Here is a 24,555-nt window from a genome sequence, read left to right on the forward strand (position 1 = left end):
CTGTTGTTTCCGGAAGTGAACAATCTAGCTATATGAGACCATAGAATGAGAATATTATTTGCATCCATGTCTATGTTTTATGGCTTTATTATTTGGTTACAAATGTACATTTATATGATATTAAATATGAAATACATTGAATTATTCTAATATACCTTCATAGTATCAAATTACTTGATATGTTGGCCACTCATTGTCCACATAACATTTTTCATTTAATGTTGCAGATATGTAAGAAATGTTTTAATGATTCATTGCACTTCTTGATATCGACCATGAGATACTTTAATATCTAATTGCTCATAATTTACATTCTGAGAAGTTATATGCACGCAAAACAAAAGACACTTTTCAAATATTACTGTTCAAATATATTTTGCATTTTTTTAAAATGTAACCTTAATTTAACTAGGCAAGTCAGTTAAGAACAAATTATTATTTACAATGACGGCCTACCCCAGCCAAAGCCGGACGACACTGGGCCAATTGTGCGCCGCCCTATGATTCGAACCAGGGACTGTAGTGACGCCTCTTGCACTGAGATGCAGTGCCTTAGACCGCTGCACCACTCGGGAGCTGAAACTGCAGCAGGGGCATCAAGCCAGCTCAGTCCCTGGGTGGAGGAGTTGGTGAGCAGGCTGCAGCCACAAGGGTCATCTGGGGTCAAAGATTAAACTTGGCTCACTGGACCCAATACTGACCTGAGATCACCGTATGCAATTCACATCAAATCAAATGTTATTTGTCACATGCGCCGAATACAACAGGTGTAGTAGACCTTACAGTGAAATGCTTACTTGCAAGCCCTCAACCAACAATGTAAGAAAAAAAGTGTTACGAAAGTATTTACTAAAATAAACTGAAGTAAAAATAAATAAATAAAATAAAAAATTTGAAAAATAGAAAAATAACAGATAATTAAGGAGCAACAACAGTTGTGATGCTATATACAGGGGGTACCAGAGTCAATGTGCGGGGGCACTGGTTAGTCGAGGTAATTGAGGTAATATGTACATGTAGGTAGTGGTAAAGTATCTATGCATGGATAATAAACAGAGAGTAGCAGCAGTGTAAAAATGGGGGCTGGGGACAATTACATTTTACATTACATTTAAGTCATTTAGCAGACGCTCTTATCCAGAGCGACTTACAAATTGGAAATGCAAATAGTCTGGGTAGCCATTTGACTAGCTGTTTAGGAGTCTTATGGTTTGGGGGTAGAAGCTGTTAAGAAGCCTTTTGGACCTAGACTTGGCGCTATGGTACCGCTTGCTGTGCAGTAGCAGAGAGAAAGTTTATGACTAGCGTGGCTGGAGTCTTTGACAATTTTTTGTGCCTTCCTCTGACACGGCCTGGTATAGAGGTCCTGGATGGTCCAGTTCACAATTACTTCATATTTCACACAATCCTTACACTGACATAGTGACTGATGTGAAAGTTGGAGTTACAACAGGTATCTCAGCTCAGTATTTGGACCACTGAGTATGGGCACACTGGACAGAGACTGGGACAGTAAGAACATGACAACATACATATGTTAAAGAAAAGCTTCCATAGATCAGTGAATAATCAATAATATTACAATATCCTGTTAGATCAGAAACCTCACTCCTATACCCATACAACATCAATTAAATGGAATCACGTAACATGTCATATACTGTTTGGTCTAAAAATCTGTTATCTTTATGGTCATGGTGATAAGGGAATGCTTTGACTAAAGTCAGTAAAGTAAGTCTCAAATAGTCTATTGAAACTGTGTAGGGCTAAAAATATGTTAAAATGTGGCCTCAAGTGAATCTGACGAGATATACAATTCTATGAATTTATCTTCTTTCAATAAATATTTAATGATCATATATTGGCCTGTTATCCAGTGAAACCTTTAACCTCAGGATCCACACTTCCGCATGGCTGTCTCTGACGACTGCACAGGGCCGCCATTAGCGATAACATCATCATGGGGTTCAGGGGTTATTACGGCTGCCGGTAGATCAGAACCAGATGTCAACTACTCCTTCTTATTAAAGCTGGAGACGGGAAATAAAGGGAAGTAGAAAACACAGGATTCAAACACACACACCAGCACGCCAGTTCTTTGTAAAGGTTATGCAAAGGCCAGACAAGTTTTAGCAGACCAGCACAGGGATTAATTTAGTTACCAAATGACACGATTAGCCTGTCTAATCATTCTGAATGATAATGCTGGATGAGTCTCAGCCATAAATAGCTGGTTATCAAACAAGATACAGTTAAAACAAAAAAATGTGTGGAAATTACCATCATGATTGACACATACTGTAGGTAAATACTACAGCGGTCTTTTAAAGCCACATGGAGAAGCTTTAGGGTAATAATTACTATAGACATGTTTTGTCAAACCTATGGAACCTAATGTTATCCAACCAGGGATAAGAGAGGAACCTACTGAACCATACACTGTTCTTAACTCTGGCATTGTTGGGTACCACAATGATACACAGGCTATGAAATTACTACATGCATTGTTGAAATATGTCTTTTAAAACTAGATTTGTTATTTTAGTCATTGACGATGAATGTGTTTGGATAACTGCATTGAATTTAATTGATCTGCCAATGACAATGTACACTCCTCACTGTCCAGATGCTGGCTGAGAGAGAGATATAAGCACTGCAAGGCTTTCCACCAAATTACTTGGCCAAATTAAACAAGCAAAAAACTGTTTTGATCATTTTTTTCAAGTAAAACATTGAAATAACATGTCACAAGATACTATAATTGTCATGGATGTATATGTCCCATTACTTCATATCCACAGGAGGCTGCTGAGGGGAAGACGGCTCATAATGATGTCTGGAATGGCGTTTATGGAATGATAAACATATGGAAATCATGTGTGTTCCATACTATTCGTTTCACATGAACAATGTGTTTTTGTAGAACACTGGATCTGCTGTTACCAAAACAGTTAGAAAAGCACGCCAAGCCCGTTACATATTGAGGATTATTTTAGAGGTGGAGCGTCGCTATGCAGCTTCACTGGTTGGTTACTTCCATATAACTCAATGAGTACATTTGTCTCGTGCTCAACTGAAGAGTATTTTTAGTCATGGTAAACATGTCATGTCACTGAGTAAGAACACGTTTATTTATTAGAAACTCGGTGTCAGACAAATATAATGCAAACTATGGGACAGTTTGTCCAAGGTCATTTGTGCCAATGTATCAATGGTTTCCAGACTATGGTGGTTTAATAAATGTGTGACATTTAATTTACTGAGGTACAAACATTAGATGGTAATTCATTTATTGCATATTCAAATGTCAGTCACACAACCGCAAAATGCATGCAAGGCGCCTTTGCAACCTGCCAGCGAATGTAACACAGACCTTCTCACAATACCAATAAAGCAGTTTCCTTCAGGATATTTGTATTTCTAACTTCAATATATACACCTAGATTTCACTTTAACTTAAAACAGTTTCAAATAGCGAGACAAACATTTACGTCACACACACCAATTCTCAGTCTTTCAGGGCATTAGAATAATCATCTTTACTTTTTACAATAAAAATAAAACAGGACATTTGAAATCACCAGGGATGTAGGAAGCTTACTAAAAGAGGACACTCATAAGCAATGTGAAGTGTGGGGTTGAAGGTACAGGACAAGACCTCAGAGACAGCTCTAGTGTTACAACTCAGCATTAAACTACACAACTACAGCTACTGTATAGTTAACCTCTGCAATTTCCCAAAGGTGCTAACTAATTAAGTGCATCTCTTATACATGTCATTCATATTGGATAGGACCTTTACCTCTCCCTGAACAACTGCTACTCTGATGTCTACTCCCAAGTCCATAACCAACCACTAGAAGCTTGTCTATAGCTGAGAGGTAGAAGAGGTATACACTATCTGGTTTGTAATTAGTGCAACCATGGCCTATACTATGCTAAGATACATTATTTTCACCATATTGCTTAAACCTATCCAACCCATTTAGAATTAGGCCTACACCTTCAGCTCCACTACTTTATTTTTCACACAAAACAAGAAAAACAAAGATTCACTAGGAGAGGGCTAATAGGAGGGCTCGAGTGTTGCTGGGCAGAACTTAGTCCAACCTGATCTTCTGATTGGTCATCCTGTAGATGATGCTGTCATATCCTGGGTCCATGTTCCACAGGTTGTATGAGATGACGATAACAGCCAGGGCAAGGATGATCATCAGCCACAGCACGATGTTGAAGATCACGGCATACTCAAAGTTATACTTATAGGCCAGGTTATAGGGACTGCCAGGGTTACTCTGCAGGGGGTGAGAGGGATGTAGAGAAGATTGGCATCCATTGAAACCATATCAATGAATTATGAAGATCCAAAAATAACAGGCTTATGATCTGTGTAATAGCATAAATGTACATAGATCTACATATAATTTTTATTTATTAAATGCACTCACAATTTGTTTGGACTCCAGGATTGAGCGAGATTTCCTGGTAAGTGGCGCCTCAAAGTTCTTCACTGTGACAACCTCCACCACCGCGCTGTCACCATAAAGACCAAACAAGTCCTCACCAAACTAAAACACAGGAAGTTGAGAGACGTAGAACAAAGAAACCATGGAAAAACACCACAGTTGGTCTATATAAACATAACGAGAAAATGTTTTTATGGTCATCAACACTGAACAAAAATATAAAACACACCATGCATATAACGAAATCAGTCCATTTAAAGAAATGAATTAGGCCCTAATCTATGGATTTCACGTGATATGCATCCGTTGGTCACACACCTTTAAAGAAAATAAAGTAGTCGTGGATCAGAAAACCAGTCAGTATCAGGTGTGACTAGGGCTGTGGCGGTCACAAAATTGTCAAGCAAATAACTGTCGGCCTCACTGTAATTGACCGTTAATTAAACCCATTTAGCATCTCCTGGCTTCCACACAAGACACTGATGCAGACCTTTGGAACATCTACATTTTAAAAAGTCTAATAAATCCATGTAATATAGTCTACACCTTCACAATAAATTCATTAAATATAACAGTTAACAGATAAATAGGTACTATTATATGCTTAATTCAGAGTTATTAATGTAACTTTAGTTGTTCTACAAACATTGGGCTATACATTTTATTTTTAATACATTGTAAGGCTGCATGATGCGACTAATGTGGATTTGAAAAAAGTTGCTTGAAAGGCATGAGCTCTGCTTTTTTTTTTGCACAGGTTGTAGACACTTCATCAGTCTCTCATTCACAATTTGACAAGCACTTAATAACGCCCAAATGGACCCTAAAAAAAAAACATGCCTTTTGCAGTCAGTGGCCATTGTGCCCTTGGCTGCGTCACCAACAAGATGAGTAGGCCTAACAAACAGCAGAAGCACTAGCCTATGTCAATCTACTATCCCCTATAGTACAAAAGTTGTCCTATTGTATTCTGAGGGAGGAATTAATATTCCAAACATAGTCTGGAACAGTTGGTGATACAATAGATCCCAAATTAATACAACCACTAACATTAAAAAAAGGATTTTATTATAAAGGTGCATTTCTATGGTGAAAATGATCTTCCCCAAACTTGAAACTCTCACAGTGTATGTTAGGGTCTACACCCCTTGTAAAGCAGATTAATGTGCTTCATTTTAAAAAGTTATTTGGCCACTTTAGTTGTGATACATAGCTTATGAAAACATATAGGCCTATGGGCCAGGCTACATGAGGTGTGATACTGACCTTATCAAAACATATAGGCCTATGGGCTAGACTACATGAGGTGTGATACTGACCTTATCAAAACATATAGGCCTATGGCCCAGGCTACATGAGGTGTGATACTGACCTTATCAAAACATATAGGACTATGGCCCAGGCTACATGAGGTGTGATACTGACCTTATTAAAACATATAGGACTATGGCCCAGGCTACATAATAATAATAATAATAATAATAATAATAATATATCCCATTTAGCAGACGCTTTTGTCCAAAGCGACTTACAAGTCGGCTGGGGCCACTACTTTTACATATGGGTGGCCCCAGCGGGAATCGAACCCACGACGCTTGGCGTTGCAAGCGCCATGCTCTACCGACTGAGCCACACAGGACCCCATGAGGTGTGATACTGACCTTATTAAAACATATAGGCCTATGGGCCAGGCTACATGAGGTGTGATACTGACCTTATCAAAACATATAGGCCTATGGGCCAGGCTACATGAGGTGTGATACTGACCTTATTAAAACATATAGGCCTATGGGCCAGGCTACATGAGGTGTGATACTGACCTTATCAAAACATATAGGACTATGGGCCAGGCTACATGAGGTGTGATACTGACCTTATTAAAACATATAGGCCTACGGGCCAGGCTACATGAGGTGTGATACTGACCTTATCAAAACATATAGGCCTATGGGCCAGGCTACATGAGGTGTGATACTGACCTTATCAAAACATATAGGCCTATGGGCCAGGCTACATGAGGTGTGATACTGACCTTATTAAAACATATAGGCCAGGCTACATGAGGTGTGATACTGACCTTATTAAAACATATAGGCCAGGCTACATGAGGTGTGATACTGACCTTATTAAAACATATAGGCCTATGGGCCAGGCTACATGAGGTGTGATACTGACCTTATTAAAACATATAGGCCTATGGGCCAGGCTACATGAGGTGTGATACTGACCTTATTAAAACATATAGGCCTATGGGCCAGGCTACATGAGGTGTGATACTGACCTTATTAAAACATATAGGACTATGGGCCAGGCTACATGAGGTGTGATACTGACCTTATTAAAACATATAGGCCAGGCTACATGAGGTGTGATACTGACCTTATTAAAACATATAGGCCTATGGGCCAGGCTACATGAGGTGTACTACTGACCTTATTAAAACATATAGGACTATGGGCCAGGCTACATGAGGTGTGATACTGACCTTATTAAAACATATAGGCCTATGGGCCAGGCTACATGAGGTGTGCGACTACGATTAGAAAAAGTCGCAAAAAAAGGCATTGTTTCTTATGCTGGGCATCATTCACAAGTGATAATATATCATTCACAAGTGATAGGCTAATACTGTCACCCATCAGACTATTCTTGATTTAATCTTTTCTTCACATATACTAAATAATAAGGGAAATTTGTTTTGATTTAGAATGGACCATTATCATGCAAGTCTCAAAACAGTGGCAGTGGGAAAAATGCACTTAAATAGCAAATGGAGAACGCTTTTCCCATGGTTCATTTTCATGCCAGCCAGGTAGCTGGCCGGCATGAACTCCTGTTGTAAAGAGGAGCAATCTGCTTAATATTAGGAAAGTTGAGAAATAAATATAGTAGGCCTAGCTTATATAAAGCTGATGGGATCCTCCTCTTTTTAGTAGAGGCCATCACTTTGTTCTCACGCAATTGCATAGCAGAGAGAAATGTTGCACAACATGAGCTCATGGCCTTTCATGAAGTGTTTGATTAGATTTTCAGTTACATTGATGTCAGAGTGACAGAGTACTGAGTAACCAGGCAGTTAGCAAATTTGGTAGGCTACTAATGATCATCAACAGCATCCCTCACATTGAATTTGACTGCCTTCATGACTGGTTGACCGCCGGTGTGGCGGTAATACAGTCACCGCAACAGCCCTAGGTGTGACCATCATTTCCCTCATGCAGCGTGACACATCTCCATCTCAGAGTTGATCAGGCTGTTGATTGTGGCATGTGGAATGTTGTTCTACTCCTCTTCAATGGCTGTGTGAAGTTGCTGGATATTGGAGGGAACTGGAACATACTGCTGTATACGTCGATCCAGAGCATCCCAAACATGCTCAATGGGTGACATGTCTGGTTAGTACACAGGCCATGGAAGAACTGGGACATTTTCAGCTTTTCATTATCATGCTGAAACGTGATGGCGGCAGATGAGTGGCACGACAATGGCACGACAATCACCCACACAAAGCCATACTGCCCGGTACAGTTGAAACCGGGATTCCACCTTGAAGATCACACTCCAGAGTGGACATCAAATGTGAGCATTTGCCCACTGAAGTCGGTTACGACGTCAAACTGCAGTCAGGTCAAGACCATGGTGAGGACGACGAGCACACAGATGAGCTTCCCTGAGACGGTTTCTGACGGTTTATGCAAAAATTATTTGGTTGTGCAAACCCACAGTTTCATCAGCTGTCTGGGTGGCTGGTCTCCGATGATCCCACAGGTGAAGAAGCTGGATGTGGAGGTCCTGGGATGGCGTGGTTACACGTGGTTTGCGGTTGTGAGGCCAGATGGGCGTACTGCCAAATTCTCTAAAACGAAATTGGAGGTGGCTTATGGGAGAGCAATGAACATTCAAGTCTCTGGCATCAACTCTGGTGGACATTCCTGCAGTCAGCATGCCAATCTGTGGCATTGTGTTGCTGTGAGAGAAAACTGCAAATTTTTTGGATTATCTTGGCAAAGGAGAAATGCACACTAACAGGGATGCAAAATTTCAGGGCTCTTATTTCAGCTCATGAAACATGGGACCAACACTTTATATATTGGGTTTATATTTTTGTTCAGTGTACATAAATTGATTTTACAACCATAAACCATTGTCTTCTGTACTTGGCCATTTAGGAGTAAATCACACCACTAAGACCTGTTATGAATACAGTATGGGCATTCCCCCTTGTGCTTACCTTCTGTAGGACATTGGCCAGAATGGCAGTGGCGTCTTGGTACTGAGAGGAGTCCTGTCCGTAGCGGCGGCCCAGCTCCTCCAGGCCAGACAGCTCCAGGGAGTACAGGTCAGGGGAGTGGTCCTTGGCCAGGTGCCTGTGTCTCTGCAGCTACAGGAGTGTGGGGGGGGGTAGACGACCAACATTAGCCGCTAATGAAGAAGCAGAACATGATGTGAGGCTCTGGGGATGGCACTGCTGTGCTCAGATTTAAATGATCCAATGCCCCTGTGCCCAACAAATGATATATTCAGAGTCTTACCAGGGCAGTGATGTCATGTAGAACCTGGACCTCAGACAGGAAGAGCAGATCAGCCTATAGGGAGCGAGAAAAGTCAGAGGTCAACATTTGAAGTGGTCAACCCTTACTGTTCTTGTTCACTTTTACAGAGGGACACAGACAGAACTAGCACTATTTATGCATGTTAGTGTTGCATGGTATACTGGTACCACGGTAATATCATGGTAGCAAAACGCCATGATATTTATGATACCAACATTTTAAAAAGCCGTAGTAACGTTTAATATGATACCGAGCTAACTGCTGGGGCAGTTATAAAACATGTATTAAGTCAGTTTATAAATTGTAAAAAATATTTTAAAATTAAGCAACAGCAACTAATCTCTTGTATGTGCCGTTCCAATAATGTCCACTTGACTTTCATGGGCCTATCTGATGGTAGCAGTGATCTGCCAGCCGTATCCCCCATCATTTATATTTGAGTAATTTAGCAGATGCTCTTATCCAGAGCGACTTACAGTAAGTAGTGAGTGCATGCATTTTGTACCTTCTCCGTACTCGTCCCCAAGTGGGGCGGCAGGGTAGCCTAGTGGTTAGAGCGTTGGACTAGCAACCGAAAGGATGCAAGTTCGAATCCCCGAGCTGACAAGGTACAAATCTGTCGTTCTGCCCCTGAACAGGCAGTTAACCCACTGTTCCTAGGCCGTCATTGAAAATAAGAATTTGTTCTTAACTGACTTGCCTAGTTAAATAAAGGTAAAATAAAAAAATAAGTGGGACCCACAAAACTGGAGTTGCAAGTGCCATGCTCTACCAACTGAGCCACACGGGACTCACCACAAAACTGGAGTTGCAAGTGCCATGCTCTACCAACTGAGCCACACGGGACTCACCTACATCACTTACCTGGGGGGGGGGCAGATGCAGACCCTGATAAGTCTTCTGTTGTTACATTTGATACATTGGAGCAGCACTCAAGAGCAAGCAAAGTTTATACGCCGTATATAATTTCATCCCTGGTATGACCAACAGCATAGGCTTTACAAGTTTGTGACAGTCATGCTTGCAGCGTTACAGCTTATCTTTGCTCAAACAGGGGAACAAATATGACTCATTACCAGAGCTACCTTTTTTTCTTCCCACGTGATTTTGTGCAGATATAATTGATATAATTTCACAAACCATTTTACGGGGCCTTTTAAACTAATCCCATGCCGCTAATTGCTTTGACAACATTTCAGTCATGTTACCTAGCTAGTTAAGAACCTGGTAACAACAACAACAACCTGGTAACAACAACAACAACAACCTGGTAACAACAACCTGGTAACAACAACCTGGTAACAACAACAACAACAACCTGGTAACAACAACAACAACCTGGTAACAACAACAACAACAACAACAACCTGGTAACAACAACAACAACAACAACCTGGTAACAACAACAACAACAGCAGCAACCTGGTAACAACAACAACAACCTGGTAATTTGACACTAGGTCTAGGCAAATTTGATTGGTACAGGAAGAAAGGAAAAGTATCTGCTACTCTTGAGATGTGCATCAAAGGTATGAGTCATATGGTCTAATGTAAGCCTAAACTAACAGAGTTCTTTCTGGTACTCCTTATGTTCTGCTTGTCTAGCGTTTTTTAAAGTTGGGAGCAGTGTGTATGTTTGTGGGAGAGAGAGTGTGTGTTTATGAGATAGAGTGTGTGAGGGAGGTAGAGTGTGTATATGTGTGTTTTTGAGGGAGACAGAGTGTGAGGTAGTGGGTATGCGTGTCTGAATGTATGTTAACTGAAGAGTAATGATGGTTTCATGCAGCGTTTTCCCCCTTACTGCTACAATGAAAGCAGATCATTATGTATGTATATTCCTTCCTCCTATTCCTCCAGCCAAATCACAGGTAGGCCTTTCAAATATCAGCCATTCTACACAGTATTCTATTATACAGCTAACAGTGTGAAGTTAAATTCAATATGTGTATTGAGTAGAAGTGTTAAAATCAGTGAGTTTGTTTTGCACATGCGCGTAACGTTTAGAAAACGGGAATACGTGTTGGGGGACGGGGCAAACAGGACGCTAGGCTACTGAATTTTCTACCCTGTTGTATTGCGATACTAGACAGTACCGCGATACTTGGCCTGGTATCATTAGTATCGTGAGGAGACTAATGCATGTACCTCAGCATTGCGGCTGAGGGAGTTGAGTGGCAGGGAGGCGAGCACAGAGCCATCCTGGGAGAGACGGGCACGAATCTGCTGCAGGGTCACAGGCAGGTCCTCAAACACAGCGTTGGCCTTTCCCAGCATGTACAGCCTCTGTAGACACACATACACAGGATAACATTACCATGACCTGCACATACCCACCCCCTGTATAATACAACACAGCGACACACACTCAGGTGCTCATCCAATAATGCGCTGGTGTATACAGTACCTCCTCGCTAGGGGCCAGCTGGAGCACCACAGGAGTGTCCTCAGCAAAGAGAGTGTGAACCGTCTCAGCCACACTGTCCAGGGTGAAAGGCACCGGCTGCAGGAGAGGGAACAAGGGATAAGTTATTAATAGAGCTTCTGTGAAGAATCTGATTTAAAGGAATCTCGCACAACTTTGCTACTCCCCAAACACCACCTTACTGATTGGAACTCTGGTCACACTCACATTCTCCAGGGGGTAGGAGGCCACACTCTGGGGCAGGGCCAGGCTGTCCACCCCCCGCACCACCACCAGCACGTTGGCCCTGGGACGCTGGAACAAAGGACCTGCCCGGAGGCCTGGCCAGGAGAGATCCTACACACACACAGACACAATACAAGATTTTAGTTTATAATATACAACAAAATAGGCTTGCGCACCTGCACAACAATTGGATCAGTGTGTGTACCTCCTGGACGGAGAAACCCAATGTTAGAGCCACCATATCAGGAATCTTCTCCCCTGATATCGGCCAGTCTCCCTTTTGGAAGGACACATACTCAGGGGCCTGCAATATGGTGAGGCTGTCCCCCTGAACACCTGAGGAAAAACAGAAGGAACAAATCTATAGACTACTTCCTATAACTTCTCAACAGCAAAGGTCATTCCATACTGTGTGTGGAGGGGACACCAGGGCCACATACCTAGCTATATCATAAGACTATGGAGGTTCATCTAGGTCAGTTCTGACAGTATAGTGTTGCTATTTGGTCCCACTTGACTGTTAATTAAAAACAGCGAATTACATTGTTTTATGGATGGCAGAGCCGGGCAACAGTAGCTAGATAGCCGGAGTCTCGTGACTGGGAAAGCAGAATAATGTTTGAGGAAGTTGAGTGAATCAGACATTGGTATGCCGTCTGTCACATGATACTGAACTGGCTAGTTGCTCCCCAGAGAGTCTGGTTAGTTTGACAGCTAAAAATGAACCGATGGATGGCTAGATATTGTTGTTGAGAACGACAAAAGGGGTCAAACTGCGGGAAATGGCTCACGTTAGCCGGCGATTATGTCGTCCCACTCCCAGCTGGTGCGGGTTGCTGTCTTTCAAATTGACGTTAGCTAGCTAGCATCCTAGGGCAATTAGGCCCAACAAGCAGTATCTACTCATTATACCACCATATTTAAAGTGGAAAAACATGGCTTTTCACAAATGATTGCTTACCATCTTTCTATCAACAGGATTGGAAGTGTTTTTCAAATCGGATTATCATTTCTTCAGCAGTAACTAGTTAGCTATTTCCTGTATTTAGCTAGCTATCAATTTCAAGCAGAGAACTCGCTACTAGTAACAACGTTATCTGCATGAGATCATTTCCAGAAAACCATCTAGATCAGTAGGTAAATAATCAGAAGATTTCCATCTCTTATACCTGACGTAAAAGCTGAGCAGAAGATAAGCGCTACGGTGAATACAGCCTCCATCCTTCGGCGATTTTCCAGCGACATCTTTCTCCTTGCTCTAACGTTAATCAACTGACTCGCTTGTCACGAACATGGTAGCAATGCATGATGGGTATGAATTGGTCATCTGCAGAAATTACATTGATTGATTTCTGCAATTATTTTAATTGTATGGCTATTGCAATATGGAGCTGATTGTCTCCGTACTTTTACATTTTCCGGTAATGAAAAGCAATACCACAAGCAGGGGCTATTCAATATACTGTAGTACAGTGGTCACCAAGGTTTTCTGAGTCTAGATCACTTTGTGAGTCAAAATGCAAACCGAGATTTACCCCTAAGATTTTTATACAATATAAAACATGTTATTCAATGCCACATTAACCAATTAAAAACAGTTCTGTAGCAATGATGTTTGTGCAGTAGGCTATAGGTACAATACATTATCACTGCATATTGGCTGTGCTTCAATTGCCCTGCAAATGTTGTTCTTTTTAGATCATTTTGAAATTATATTGAAAAAATGTAGGTACAGTAAATGATCACACTATTAATATATCATTTGTTGTATTACTTGTGAGGCACAGCTGAGTGTGCATTAAAAAAAGCGGAGCCTTTGTGTGTGTACTAGTGGCCTGCATTTGATGGTCAGTGTGAGGCGAGGGGGGGTAGTGTCATTCTGAGTATTTTCGGTGAGCCGGTTCATTTGGCTTCCAAACGGTTAAAAATGCTTAAAAATCTACATAGAACCATGAACAAATTGCAAACCTCAAAAGGTAGGCTACCATTGTGTAATGAAATGCGTGTTCAAATACATTTCACCTGGATTCATTATTACATATCCTGGGAAATCGTACACATTCACCCTCTTTAGAGAATTATTTTGTAAATCATCTGCAGAAAAACTTTGTTTTGAGTTCAAAAAGCAGTTGTAGCAGTATGCAAATTATGGAGCCAAATCGAGCGGCGATGAGGCTGCCTCTCACCCGGCTCACTGACATGTCCCTCCGCTCATATTCCTCGATAATAAAAAATACACAATCTTATCGGAACACTTTTCTATACTCATTCATTCAGTGGCGATTTTAGTATTTAAATATTGGTGGCGCAACAAACCCCAAAAAGTGTGGGTCGCATGTCAGCAAAGTCACAACACAACACTAAACAATACATTAATGGCACTATAACTAACAAATGGTGCCCATAGGGCCGACATAAAGCTGTCCCAACAGCAGTCCCAACACCTTACCACTGCTACACCTGCCAATCAGCGGAGCCTTGTCTGGCTTAGAAACAGTTCATTCAGACTCATTTACTGCCTTTAAAAAAACATAGCTGATCTGGCTGACTTGCTTAAACAAATGTGGTTTCTACTTACAATTGAGATGTACAAACTATGGCATAAGGGGACGACAAACGGATAACAGGCAATCCGTAATTTTGATTAAGACATTAATGAGTGAGCTAGGATGGAGTAGTCAGTATAACTATTTATTCAGCACTTTTGAAATGTCAATTTTTTATTTTTTTATTTTACCTTTATTTAACCAGGTAAGGTAGTTGAGAACAAGTTCTCATTTACAACTACGACCTGGCCAAGGTAAAGCCAAGCAGTGCGACACAAACAACAACACAGAGTTACACATGGAATAAACAAGCATACAGTCAATAACACAATAGAAAAAAAAGAAAGTCTATATACAGTGTGTGCAAATGGCGTGAGGAGGTAGGCAATAAATAGGCCATAGTAGTGTCATGACGTCGCCCTCTTTGAGTACAGCGAGCACCATTCCCCGCTCTCTGCTTCTACAACCAGACTGCTGTGGTCAGTAAATTCCTGAGAAGACCTCATGGACACACAGTTATAGAGAGTAGTTTTTCATGGTGACAAAGGAAATCCTTCCACCTCACAGAACTTGAGGTGCGAACAAATTTCATGTTCCAGAGAAAGTAGAAAAGATCATTGAAGAATCCAGCTACGAACTGGTCCATTTGGCACAACTTGGGAAGCTCAAGAGAGACGGTGCGGCCACATTACCATAACACTGTTTATGTAATAGCTTCAGATATGAGGTTTACATCTAATTGTTGTATAAGATGAATGAGTGAGTATGATTGTGTAATATGATTGTGGACTGTTTAATGAAGACAAATACAATTCCCTTTTGATTTGAACAAAATCAGAGGACCGCCCCTGAGCCCAGTTAGGGTCAGACATCCTGGGACAGCCCTCATCTGCCATTCCGAATAAAACCCAACTTTGAGAAATTATCGTCAGACCATGTTTTTCTCCATTAGGGGAGGACAAAGGTTGTAGACCGAGCTTAACTCAATTACGAGATGGCTAAAGGTTGTAGAATATTTTAACCATCGATACCGACAGAATAAGAACAAGTCTTTGATATTGATTACTAGTCTGCAGCTAGGAATTTGGTATCATTGAACGCGAAGAACGACAACCACCGAAACATCCATTCTATAACGAATGTCACTTTAAACTATCCCCTCTAACCAAAAAAGAGAGAGAGAGAGATGTAGAGAGACGGACAATTCTACAAAATAAAGACTTTTCACCAGCAATCAAGACGACACACTGAGCGTAAATATATATATTGATTGCAATTGTTCCCGAATGAGTGAGCGTTTATGTGTAAAGGATTAGCATTTTAATTGTTATAATTATCACTCTGTAGTGACTTCTTGGTCGACCCCCCCATTTCCCCTTTGTTTAACAAGCCGCCATACCGGTTCAGCCCAATAGGGCACATTTTCATGTAACCACATTTACCAAGTTTGTTTGTTTATTACTTAGTTAGTAATAAATAAATGATTTAAGACAATTGATGTATGGATGACTCATAGTGAAGACTGGGTTCGTGCAGATAACCAACAATTTCCGACGTTTGGAATGAGACTAAAGTGAGGTAAGATAAATAAATCATTCATCAGAAGACTATTGATCAGTTATGGGTCTATAATAGTTTGGGTCTAGAGTGTCATGTACAGCAACAGAATTCAGAACATGGGCCGTTCTTACAGTTCTCCCTGTACACCAAATGAGAGCTTGGAAAGAGGGCCGAGTTCCGTTTTTACAATTCCGAGTTGGATGAAAGTTCAAAGCGTACTTTCCCAGTCGTAGGTCGTTTTTCCAGTTGTCTTGAACTGACTAAAGTCAGATTTTGCAGTTCCGAGTTAACAGTTGTTTTGAGCATGGCAAGTAGCCTCGTGGTTAGAGCATTGGACTAGTAACCGAAAGGTTGCAAGATTGAATCGCTGAGCTGACAAGGTAAAAATCTGTCATTCTGCCCCTGAACAAGGCAGTTAACCCACTGTTCCTAGGCTGTCATAGAAAATAAGAATTTGTTCTTAACTGACTTGCGTAGTTAAATAAAGGTACAATAAATAAATAAAATATCATGCTTCATTGACAGCATGTTGAATGTTTATAATTTTAAACTAAGAAAAGAGACCCTTAATCTTAGACTTGGGACCACACAGCCACTCCACTGAATAGCAGGTTAATGATTACTTTGCAATGCTTGCAGTTAGCCACTGACTCCTTCCAAACCACCAATTGTTGAATTTGCGATTTCCAACTTGTTGTGTAGTGTTTATGACCAATGGCCGATGAGCACCGATATGTGTGATCTATAATTTCTCTTCATTATTTCTCTTCATATTACAAGGATTAAAAAGGATTTGCCAGTAGATTGTCGACTTGATTCATGATGATGACTGCTAACTAAGATTTTGAAAGGATGATGTTGACATAATCAGTCCAATCAATGCTACTGTAGATATAATGTGATTTGACATCATTTTATCTGTGGCCAATGACCTTGAGCCTTCTTTAATGGGCACTTCTAATGTAATTCTATGGTAGCACGCAAGGGGCTATAATTTGTAGGTCTACCCTAAAAATCTACCTGACGTAGTTTCCCCATGAGTGACAGAACACTGGGCCAATCACGGCGCAACACTCCATATTTTCTGCTGGCTTGCCCCACCACCACAGAAAGCACTGAACTAGGCTGAAACAACTGCATTTTGGAGCTGCCTTACTCAAGAAAACAAAAAAGAGACTATGTTTGTATGCAGCTTTATTAACTCAAATTCTACCTTCAGACACATGAAAGGGTTTAAAATGGGAACGCTTTGCCTCCCTGGCGCTAGGACTGCTGAATCAAGTCTACCACCAACAGCGCAAAACGAATAAAACAAATAGGAACACGAAGCTTTATCGTTGTTTTTTTAACAGAAATGTTAGGTGATCGACTAGGAATGCCTAGGAGATCGATCAGTGGTTGGGTGCCCGCTGAGATAGTACATCCTTGTTCACGTTCTCTTCACCTGTAATACCAAGTACATCCACTGAGTGGGGGTATTTGAACATACATAAACCAACCAGGGTCCATTTAGACCAGCGATTGGCACCTCCAGTCCTCAGGGGCCAGAGTGGTGTCACTTTTTCCGCCATCCCTAGAAAACACAGCTGATGAAACTAACTGTGTTCTAGAGTAAAGATCATGATTAGTTGATTATTGGAGTCAGGTGTGTTAGCTGGAGTTGGGGCAAAAGTGACACCACTCTGGTCCCAGAGGACTGGAGTTGCCATCCCTGATTTAGGACTACTAAGGATGTAATTCCAACGATTTGTGAATGTCAGGGTCTTATTCTGAATGTAAAGTCATTTTTATTTAATTTTATGGTCAGCTTTAGTCCATTTGATGTTCAATCATTTGTTTTCTTTGCAAACTTGTCACCTCCACAAAACAGTATATATGAAAGCTGTGTGTTTATCCAGGCTGTTGGCTTCATTTGGCTTAAGGGAGTCTCATCTTGTTCTTGATTAGGCTACTGCATCTCCCCTCCACCCCCTTATCCTTGAGCATTCAGGATGGGGCTCAGAACGGTCTAGCTACATTAAACAAGTATGCAAGTATGTGTGCAGGTGAAATATTGAAGCAGCCCAACTTTTCCACCAACTGTCTGGAGGTCTTTGTAGGTCGAGACTACAGCTTGGGTCTAGAAAAGCCAGGGACATATATGTCTTATGTCCAAAGCTTAGATGGGTCCATGTAAGCCCTCCAACAATAATCACACAATGAGAAGCAAAACACTCAGAATAACTTTCTCTTGCAGTTTTTAAGATTTATTTTAAAGCAATTTTTTGTCAAATATAAATACAAATGAGATATTTTAATTGCAAAGTTGAAACCAAAAAAAAAGACCCATCAAACAGTAAAACTGATACTGTACTGCAATCGCCACCCTGTTATGTACAAGATGCCGAATATCTTCTCATCATCTTTAAAACGTTCCTATTATACAAAAACACATCTCTCTGCAGTTTAGCAAGTGAACTTAGAGACTAAATGAGAAGCAGATTGAACACAGGTTCAAAACAGCCCCTGAGGGTGAAGAGGGCGGTAAGTCTGTCTGAGCAGACCAAAAAACTATTAGAAGAGATCGTCAACGTGTGCTTCCTATCAGCACAAAATGTCACATTCAAAAGCGCAGCCTCAGTGCTCAGACTGTACACACACTGCCGTATAAACTGACACACACACATAATGTACTGTTTAACACACATACTGTCTACACACAAACAGGGGCGTCATGCACCCCAAATATCTGAGGGGGCAGAAGGTGAGTGAGGATTGGTTGGGGGTTGGTTTGGAGGTGGGCTAGGCCCTCCTATCCTGAAGTTGGACAATGAACCATTTTTCAAACACCTGAAACAGACTTGTTTTTAAATTAACTCTAGAGCCATAATCATTATGCTCAATTCTATGTAAAGACTAAAAAAAGTATATTTTTTGCGGCATATCCTCCTGACTGGCGGTTCTTTTTTTAAAGAAACTATATATGCTTCTCTGCATCTCTGATTAAAACTAGTTAAAAGATTGAAAGGAATGTGAGTCTTATTCAGTACATTTAGTTATTGTTTGCTTTTCTAAAGTCTATCAACGGTGCCAGCAGGCATGCTAGCTAAAATAGTTAGACAAGCTAGCTATGGCTTTTTGTTAGTGAGTAATAAGGTTGGCAGATTGGGAACCTATTTGGGCTAGCGAAAGCCAGCTTCATAAAACAACAAAGTGGCTAGTATTACATAAAAAATATATAATAATACCAAAAAAATATATTGCAATTTGGATTTATTTTTTCATAACAGGACAAATCTGAGAGGGAACGTGCCTCTGTGACATGGGCATGACGCCTCTGTACACAACCTTTCATTCATGACAACACAACCACACTTTGAAGGATAGAAATTGAGAAAACATTTCCAGATATATTTATATATTTATACATATATTAATACCTTTATAAAAAATAAGACCATTGTTAAGTTACAGTCGTCTCTCCATCTTCGCTTGATGGACATACATATTCAGTCTCTGCTGCTCTGTCTGTCCAGCACACAGGTACAGAGCAGGAGTTCAATCTCAGATCTCAGGGCGGTGGTCTTATTCATTCACCCATTTTAACCCCCCACTGTAGAGCAGAGATTCAGAATTCAGGGTCAAAGTTCAGGTCACGACCTTCTGTTAGCGTTAGCCTTAGCTTTAACATGAGTGCTACCATTAGTCTTAGAGCTAATGTTACCTTTAGCCATAGCCCTAATGGTCCCATTGACCTTAGCGTTAACGTTACTGTTAGCATTAGCCATAGCCCTAATGTTCCCATTGACATTAGCCTTTTCATCAACATTAGCGTTAGCCTCCGGGGGTTCGTCCCAGCGGTCGTCGAGGCACTCCAGATTAGAACCCAGCAGAGCGGCCAGTTCAGCACTCCCCTCCACCAGGTCCAGCAGCTCCTTGCTGTCAGGCTGGAAGCCCTCCAGCTCGTCTGGGCAGGAGAAGAGCTGGGAGAGAGATGCCTGGCGGTAAAACTCTGCCTCGGCCATCGTCACCACCTCCATGTGGGGGAAGGAGGAGCGGAAGGAACGGGCAGACATTCGCAGCCGCCGGAGAACATCTGAGAGGAGAAGCCAGTTCCTGGGCCTGAGGAGGTGAAGAGCGAGAGAGAGGGTTAGATACGGCACCACAGGGTTCACAAGAGTTGAATAAACAACCTTGGTTTATCTGTCATCAAACTCTCTTTCTCTCTTATTCTGTACCACTCTGTATTCCTCCTTCCCTCTTCCACTCCTATCCAATCAGATTGATCTGTGTGTGTACTCACCCCTGCGACAGGGACACCTGGATGTTGTAGCAGGGAAGGAGAGGTTGGTCGGAGAACTCAAACTCAAAGAGCTCCCTCCTGTCCTTGTCCTCCGGCCCTGGGGGGTCCGCCAGTACGTCACACACATTGCCCTCCTCTAACGACTCTGAGACAGAGAGAGAGATACACAGTTAGATAGATTAACACACAAACACACCACTAAGGACTGAGAGATACACAGTTAGATAGATTAACACACAAACACACCACTAAGGACATAGAGATAAACAGTACATACAGAGTTATATTACACACTCAAAACACACACCCACACACAAATAGGAACAGCACTGAACTCACCACACACAGCGCTGCCATAGAATTCCCAATAGATTTCTGGGTCATCATTAGAGCGGCCCTGCAGGTCAGCAAAATAATCTACAGGGAGAAGAGAGGGAGAAACAGTACGTTAGGCAAGTGAGACAGACAGAGAGAGACAGAGCAAGAGACAGAGAGAGATATTTCCCTCAGATTACACAGGTCCACAAAGAATTTGAAAACAAATCCAATTTTGATAAACTCCCATATCTACTGGGTGAAATTCCACAGTGTGCCATCACAGCAGCAATATTTGTGACCTGTTGCCACGAGAAAAGGGCAACCAGTGAAAAACATACACCATTATAAATACAACCCATATTTATGCTTATTTATTTTATATTGTGTCCTTTAACCATTTGTACATTGTTAAATCACTGTATATATATAATATGACATTTGTAATGTCTTTATTGTTTTGAAACTTCTGTATGTGTAATGTTTACTGTTAATTTTTATTGTTTATTTCACTTTATATATTCACTTTATATATTATCTACCTCACTTGCTTTGGCAATGTTAACACATGTTTCCCATGCCAATAAAGCCCTTGAATTGAATTGAATTGAATTGAGAGACAGAGAGAGAGAGAGAGACAGAGAGAAAGAGAGAGAGAGACAGAGAGAGACAGAGAGAGAGACAGAGAGAGAAAGAGAGAGAGAGAGAGAGAGAGAGACAGAGAGAGAGGCAGACAGACAGACAGAGAGAGAGACAGAGAGAGAAAGAGAGAGAGAGACAGACAGACAGACAGAGAGAGAGAGAGAGAATTAGACCAAAGTTCTGAATTGGTACAGAATATATAGAGTACTGCACACACTACAATTACTTAGGTTTAAAAATAAGCTCAACTGGACACCTTAATGAGGCAGTGAATGAGCTGAGAGAGAAAGCACGCAGGGCATTCTACGCCATTAAAAAGCTAATTCAAATTGAAATACCTATTAAAATTTGGCTAAAGCTAATTGAATATGTCATTGAACCAATTTCACTTTATGGCAGCGAGGTGTGGAGTCCACTTGCAAAACAAAATTTCATCAAATGGGATAAACACCCCATTGAAACCCTGCATGCAGAGTTCTGTAAGATTCTCCTACATGTCCAGAGGAAAACTACAAACAATGCATGGAGGGCAGAATTAGGCCAATATCCACTAATAATAATAAAAACGGAAAAAAAGAGCAATTATGTTTGGGAAACATCTAAAATACAATGACCCCCTCACATAGCATTACCAAGCCCTGCAATGCCAAGAGCTGAGCAAAGAAACGAGTCCCCTCATCCAGCTGGTCCTGGGGCTGAGTTCACAAACCTGTTCTACTAACACACTGGAGCCTCAGGACCAGCACATACAAACAATCAGGATAAAACCAAATTACAACACGGTCAAACCGAAACTATATTGCTTATTGGGAAACACAAACACAAAGCAAAATGCAGTGCTATCTGGCCCTAAATCGACAGTACACTGTGGCTAAATATTTGACCATGGTTACTGATCAAAACCTTAGAAAAACCTTGACAAAGTACCGGCTCAGCGAGCACAGCCTTGCCATTGAGAAGGGTAGACAGGAAAACCTGGCTCCCGGTAGAGGAAATGCTGTGCAACCACTGCACAACAGCAGAACCTGTGGCGGAGCTGAATTTCCTATAAAACAATTAGAGAGTGTCATTGCCCCAAATTTGAAACCCTTATCCAAGGTTTCAAAGACCTCTCTGATGAGAGTAGGCTACCCGTCCTGTTGGGGGAGGACGCAGAGAGCTGTGGGTTGGCAGCGCACTACATTGCTGCCTGCCATAAGTTGAGGGACAGTGTCTGACAGACCAATCAACCTGCACATGTACTCTACTGTATGCTTATTGTTATTGTTGAATGAATGGTTATTTTGACACTTGGTTATCGTTGTTACTGTTGTCCAGGTGACAATTTGATTCTCATTTTTATTTATGTTTATATTGTAAATATCCAAAATAAGCTTTGACAATTTGGACATTGTTACGTCATGCAAATAAAGAGAGAGACAGAGACAGAGAGAGAGAGAGACAGAGAGACAGAGAGAGACAGAGAGAGAGAGAGAGAGAGAGCGAGAGAGACAGAGAGAGAGAGAGAGACAGAGAGACAGAGAGAGAGAGAGACAGAGACAGAGAGACAGAGACAGAGAGAGACAGAGAGAGACAGAGAGAGAGAGAGACAGAGAGAGACAGAGAGAGAGAGACAGAGAGAGACAGAGAGACAGAGAGACAGAGAGAGAGACCTGGGCCCTGACAGTAAATCTCAGTAAGACCAAAATAATGGTGTTCCAAAAAAGGTCCAGTCGCCAGGACCGCAAATACAAATTCCATCTAGACACTGTTGTCCTAGAGCACACAAAGAACTATACATACCTTGGCCTAAACATCAGTGCCACAGGTAACTTCCACAAAGCTGTGAACGATCTGAGAGACAAGGTAAGAAGGGCATTCTATGCCATCAAAAGGAACATCAATTTCAACATACCAATTAGAATCTGGCTAAAAAAAATACTTGAATCAGTCATAGAGCCCATTGCCCTTTTTGGTTGTGAGGTATGAGGTCCGCTCACCAACCAAGATTTCACAAAATGGGACAAACACCAAATTGAGACTCTGCATGCAGCATTCTGCAAAAATATCCTCCGTGTACAACGTAGGACACCAAATAATGCATGCAGAGCAGAATTAGGCAAGTAATTATCAAAATCCAGAAAAGAGCTGTTAAATTCTACAACCACCTAAAAGGAAGCGATTCCCAAACCTTCCATAACAAAGCCATCACCTACAGAGAAATGAACCTGGAAAAGAGTCCCCTAAGCAAGCAGCACAATTAGACCCAACCAAATCATGAGAAAACAAAAAGATAATTACTTGACACATTGGAAATAATTAACAAAAAAACAGAGCAAACCAGAATGCTATTTGGTCCTAAACAGAGAGTACACAGTGGCAGAATACCTGACCACTGTGACTGACTCAAACTTAAGGAAAGCTTTGACTATGTACAGACTTAGTGACCATAGCCTTGCTATTGAGAAAGGCCGCCTTAGGCAGACATGGCTCTCAAGAGAAGACAGGCTATGTGCTCACTGCCCACAAAATGAGGTGGAAACTGAGCTGCACTTCCTAACCTAACTGCCCAATGTATGACCATATTAGAGAGACATATTTCCCTCAGATTACACAGATCCACAAAGAATTCAAAATATATGTGACAGAGAGAGTGACAGAGCGAGAGACAGAGAGAGAGAGCAAGATACGCGAGAGACAGACAGAGAGCGAGACTAACCCTAACCCAGAATACCTGACCACTGTGACAGACACAAACTTAAGGAAAGCTTTGACTATGTACAGACTCAGTGAGCATAGCCTTGCTATTGAGAAAGGCCGCCGTAGGCAGACATGGCTCTCAAGAGAAGACAGGCTATGTGCACACTGCCCACAAAATGAGGTGGAAACTGAGCTGCACTCCCTAACCTCCTGCCCAATGTATGACCATATTAGAGAGACATATTTCCCTCAGATTCCAAAGATCCACAAAGAATTCGAAAACAAATCCAATTTTGATAAACTTCCATATCTACTGGGTGAAATTCCACAGTGTGCCATCACAGCAGCAAGATTTGTGACCTGTTGCTTCGAGAAAAGGGCAACCAGTGAAGAACAAACACCATTGTAAATACAACCCATATTTATGCTTGTTTATTTTATCTTGTGTCCTTTAACCATTTGTACATTGTAAAAACACTGTATATATATATAATATGACATTTGTAATGTCTTTATTGTTTTGAAACTTCTGTATGTGTAATGTTTACTGTTCATTTTTATTGTTTATTTCACTTTTGTATATTATCTACCTCACTCGCTTTGGCAATGTTAACATATGTTTCCCATGCCAATAAAGCCCCTTGAATTGAATTGAGAGAGAGACAGAGAGAGTTACAGAGAGAGACAGAGAGAGTGACAGAGCGAGAGAGAGACAGAGAGAGTGACAGAGCGAGAGAGAGACAGAGAGAGAGAGAGAGAAAGAGATAGCTGGCTTGGTTCATGCGAAGGCTACAGGAATCTGCTAAAAATGAACCGCACATACGCTCTCTCTTTCACACATATCACACAGATCCGGAAACACACA

General features: G+C 41.3%; 2 protein-coding genes across 2 annotated transcripts in view; both read right to left on the bottom strand.

Annotated features, from left to right (window-relative positions):
• Positions 1-3,273: 3,273 nt before the first annotated feature.
• Positions 3,274-12,944, bottom strand: LOC135547398 (renin receptor-like). The gene is made up of 9 exons (XM_064976403.1): positions 12,836-12,944; positions 11,872-12,002; positions 11,649-11,777; positions 11,424-11,519; positions 11,165-11,302; positions 8,999-9,052; positions 8,698-8,847; positions 4,449-4,568; positions 3,274-4,295 (listed from the first exon to the last, which is right to left on the bottom strand). The coding sequence occupies exons 1-9, from the start codon at positions 12,909-12,911 to the stop codon at positions 4,101-4,103; spliced, it is 1,089 nt and encodes a 362-aa protein (XP_064832475.1). The 5' UTR covers positions 12,912-12,944; the 3' UTR covers positions 3,274-4,100.
• Positions 12,945-17,992: 5,048 nt separating this feature from the next.
• LOC135547375 (BCL-6 corepressor-like) overlaps positions 17,993-24,555 on the bottom strand; it is a 65,238-nt gene continuing 58,675 nt past the window's right edge. The window contains 3 exon segments of the mRNA XM_064976352.1: positions 17,993-19,873; positions 20,055-20,199; positions 20,394-20,471. Of these exon segments, the coding sequence (XP_064832424.1) occupies positions 19,405-19,873; positions 20,055-20,199; positions 20,394-20,471 (692 nt within the window). The 3' untranslated portion in view covers positions 17,993-19,404.

Source organism: Oncorhynchus masou, chromosome 10 (assembly GCF_036934945.1).
Source record: "Oncorhynchus masou masou isolate Uvic2021 chromosome 10, UVic_Omas_1.1, whole genome shotgun sequence".
NCBI lineage: Eukaryota > Metazoa > Chordata > Actinopteri > Salmoniformes > Salmonidae > Oncorhynchus > Oncorhynchus masou.

Bases quoted from the DNA above. Each gene is read 5' to 3' on its own strand.
- LOC135547398 (XM_064976403.1), bottom strand. From the start codon at position 12,911: ATGTCGCTGGAAAATCGCCGAAGGATGGAGGCTGTATTCACCGTAGCG. The intron at 12,003-12,835 runs GTATAAGAGATG...GTTTTTCCTCAG, and splicing joins CTGCTCAGCTTTTACGTCAG to GTGTTCAGGGGGACAGCCTC. The intron at 11,778-11,871 runs GTACACACACTG...GTGTGTGTGTAG, and splicing joins TGGGTTTCTCCGTCCAGGAG to GATCTCTCCTGGCCAGGCCT.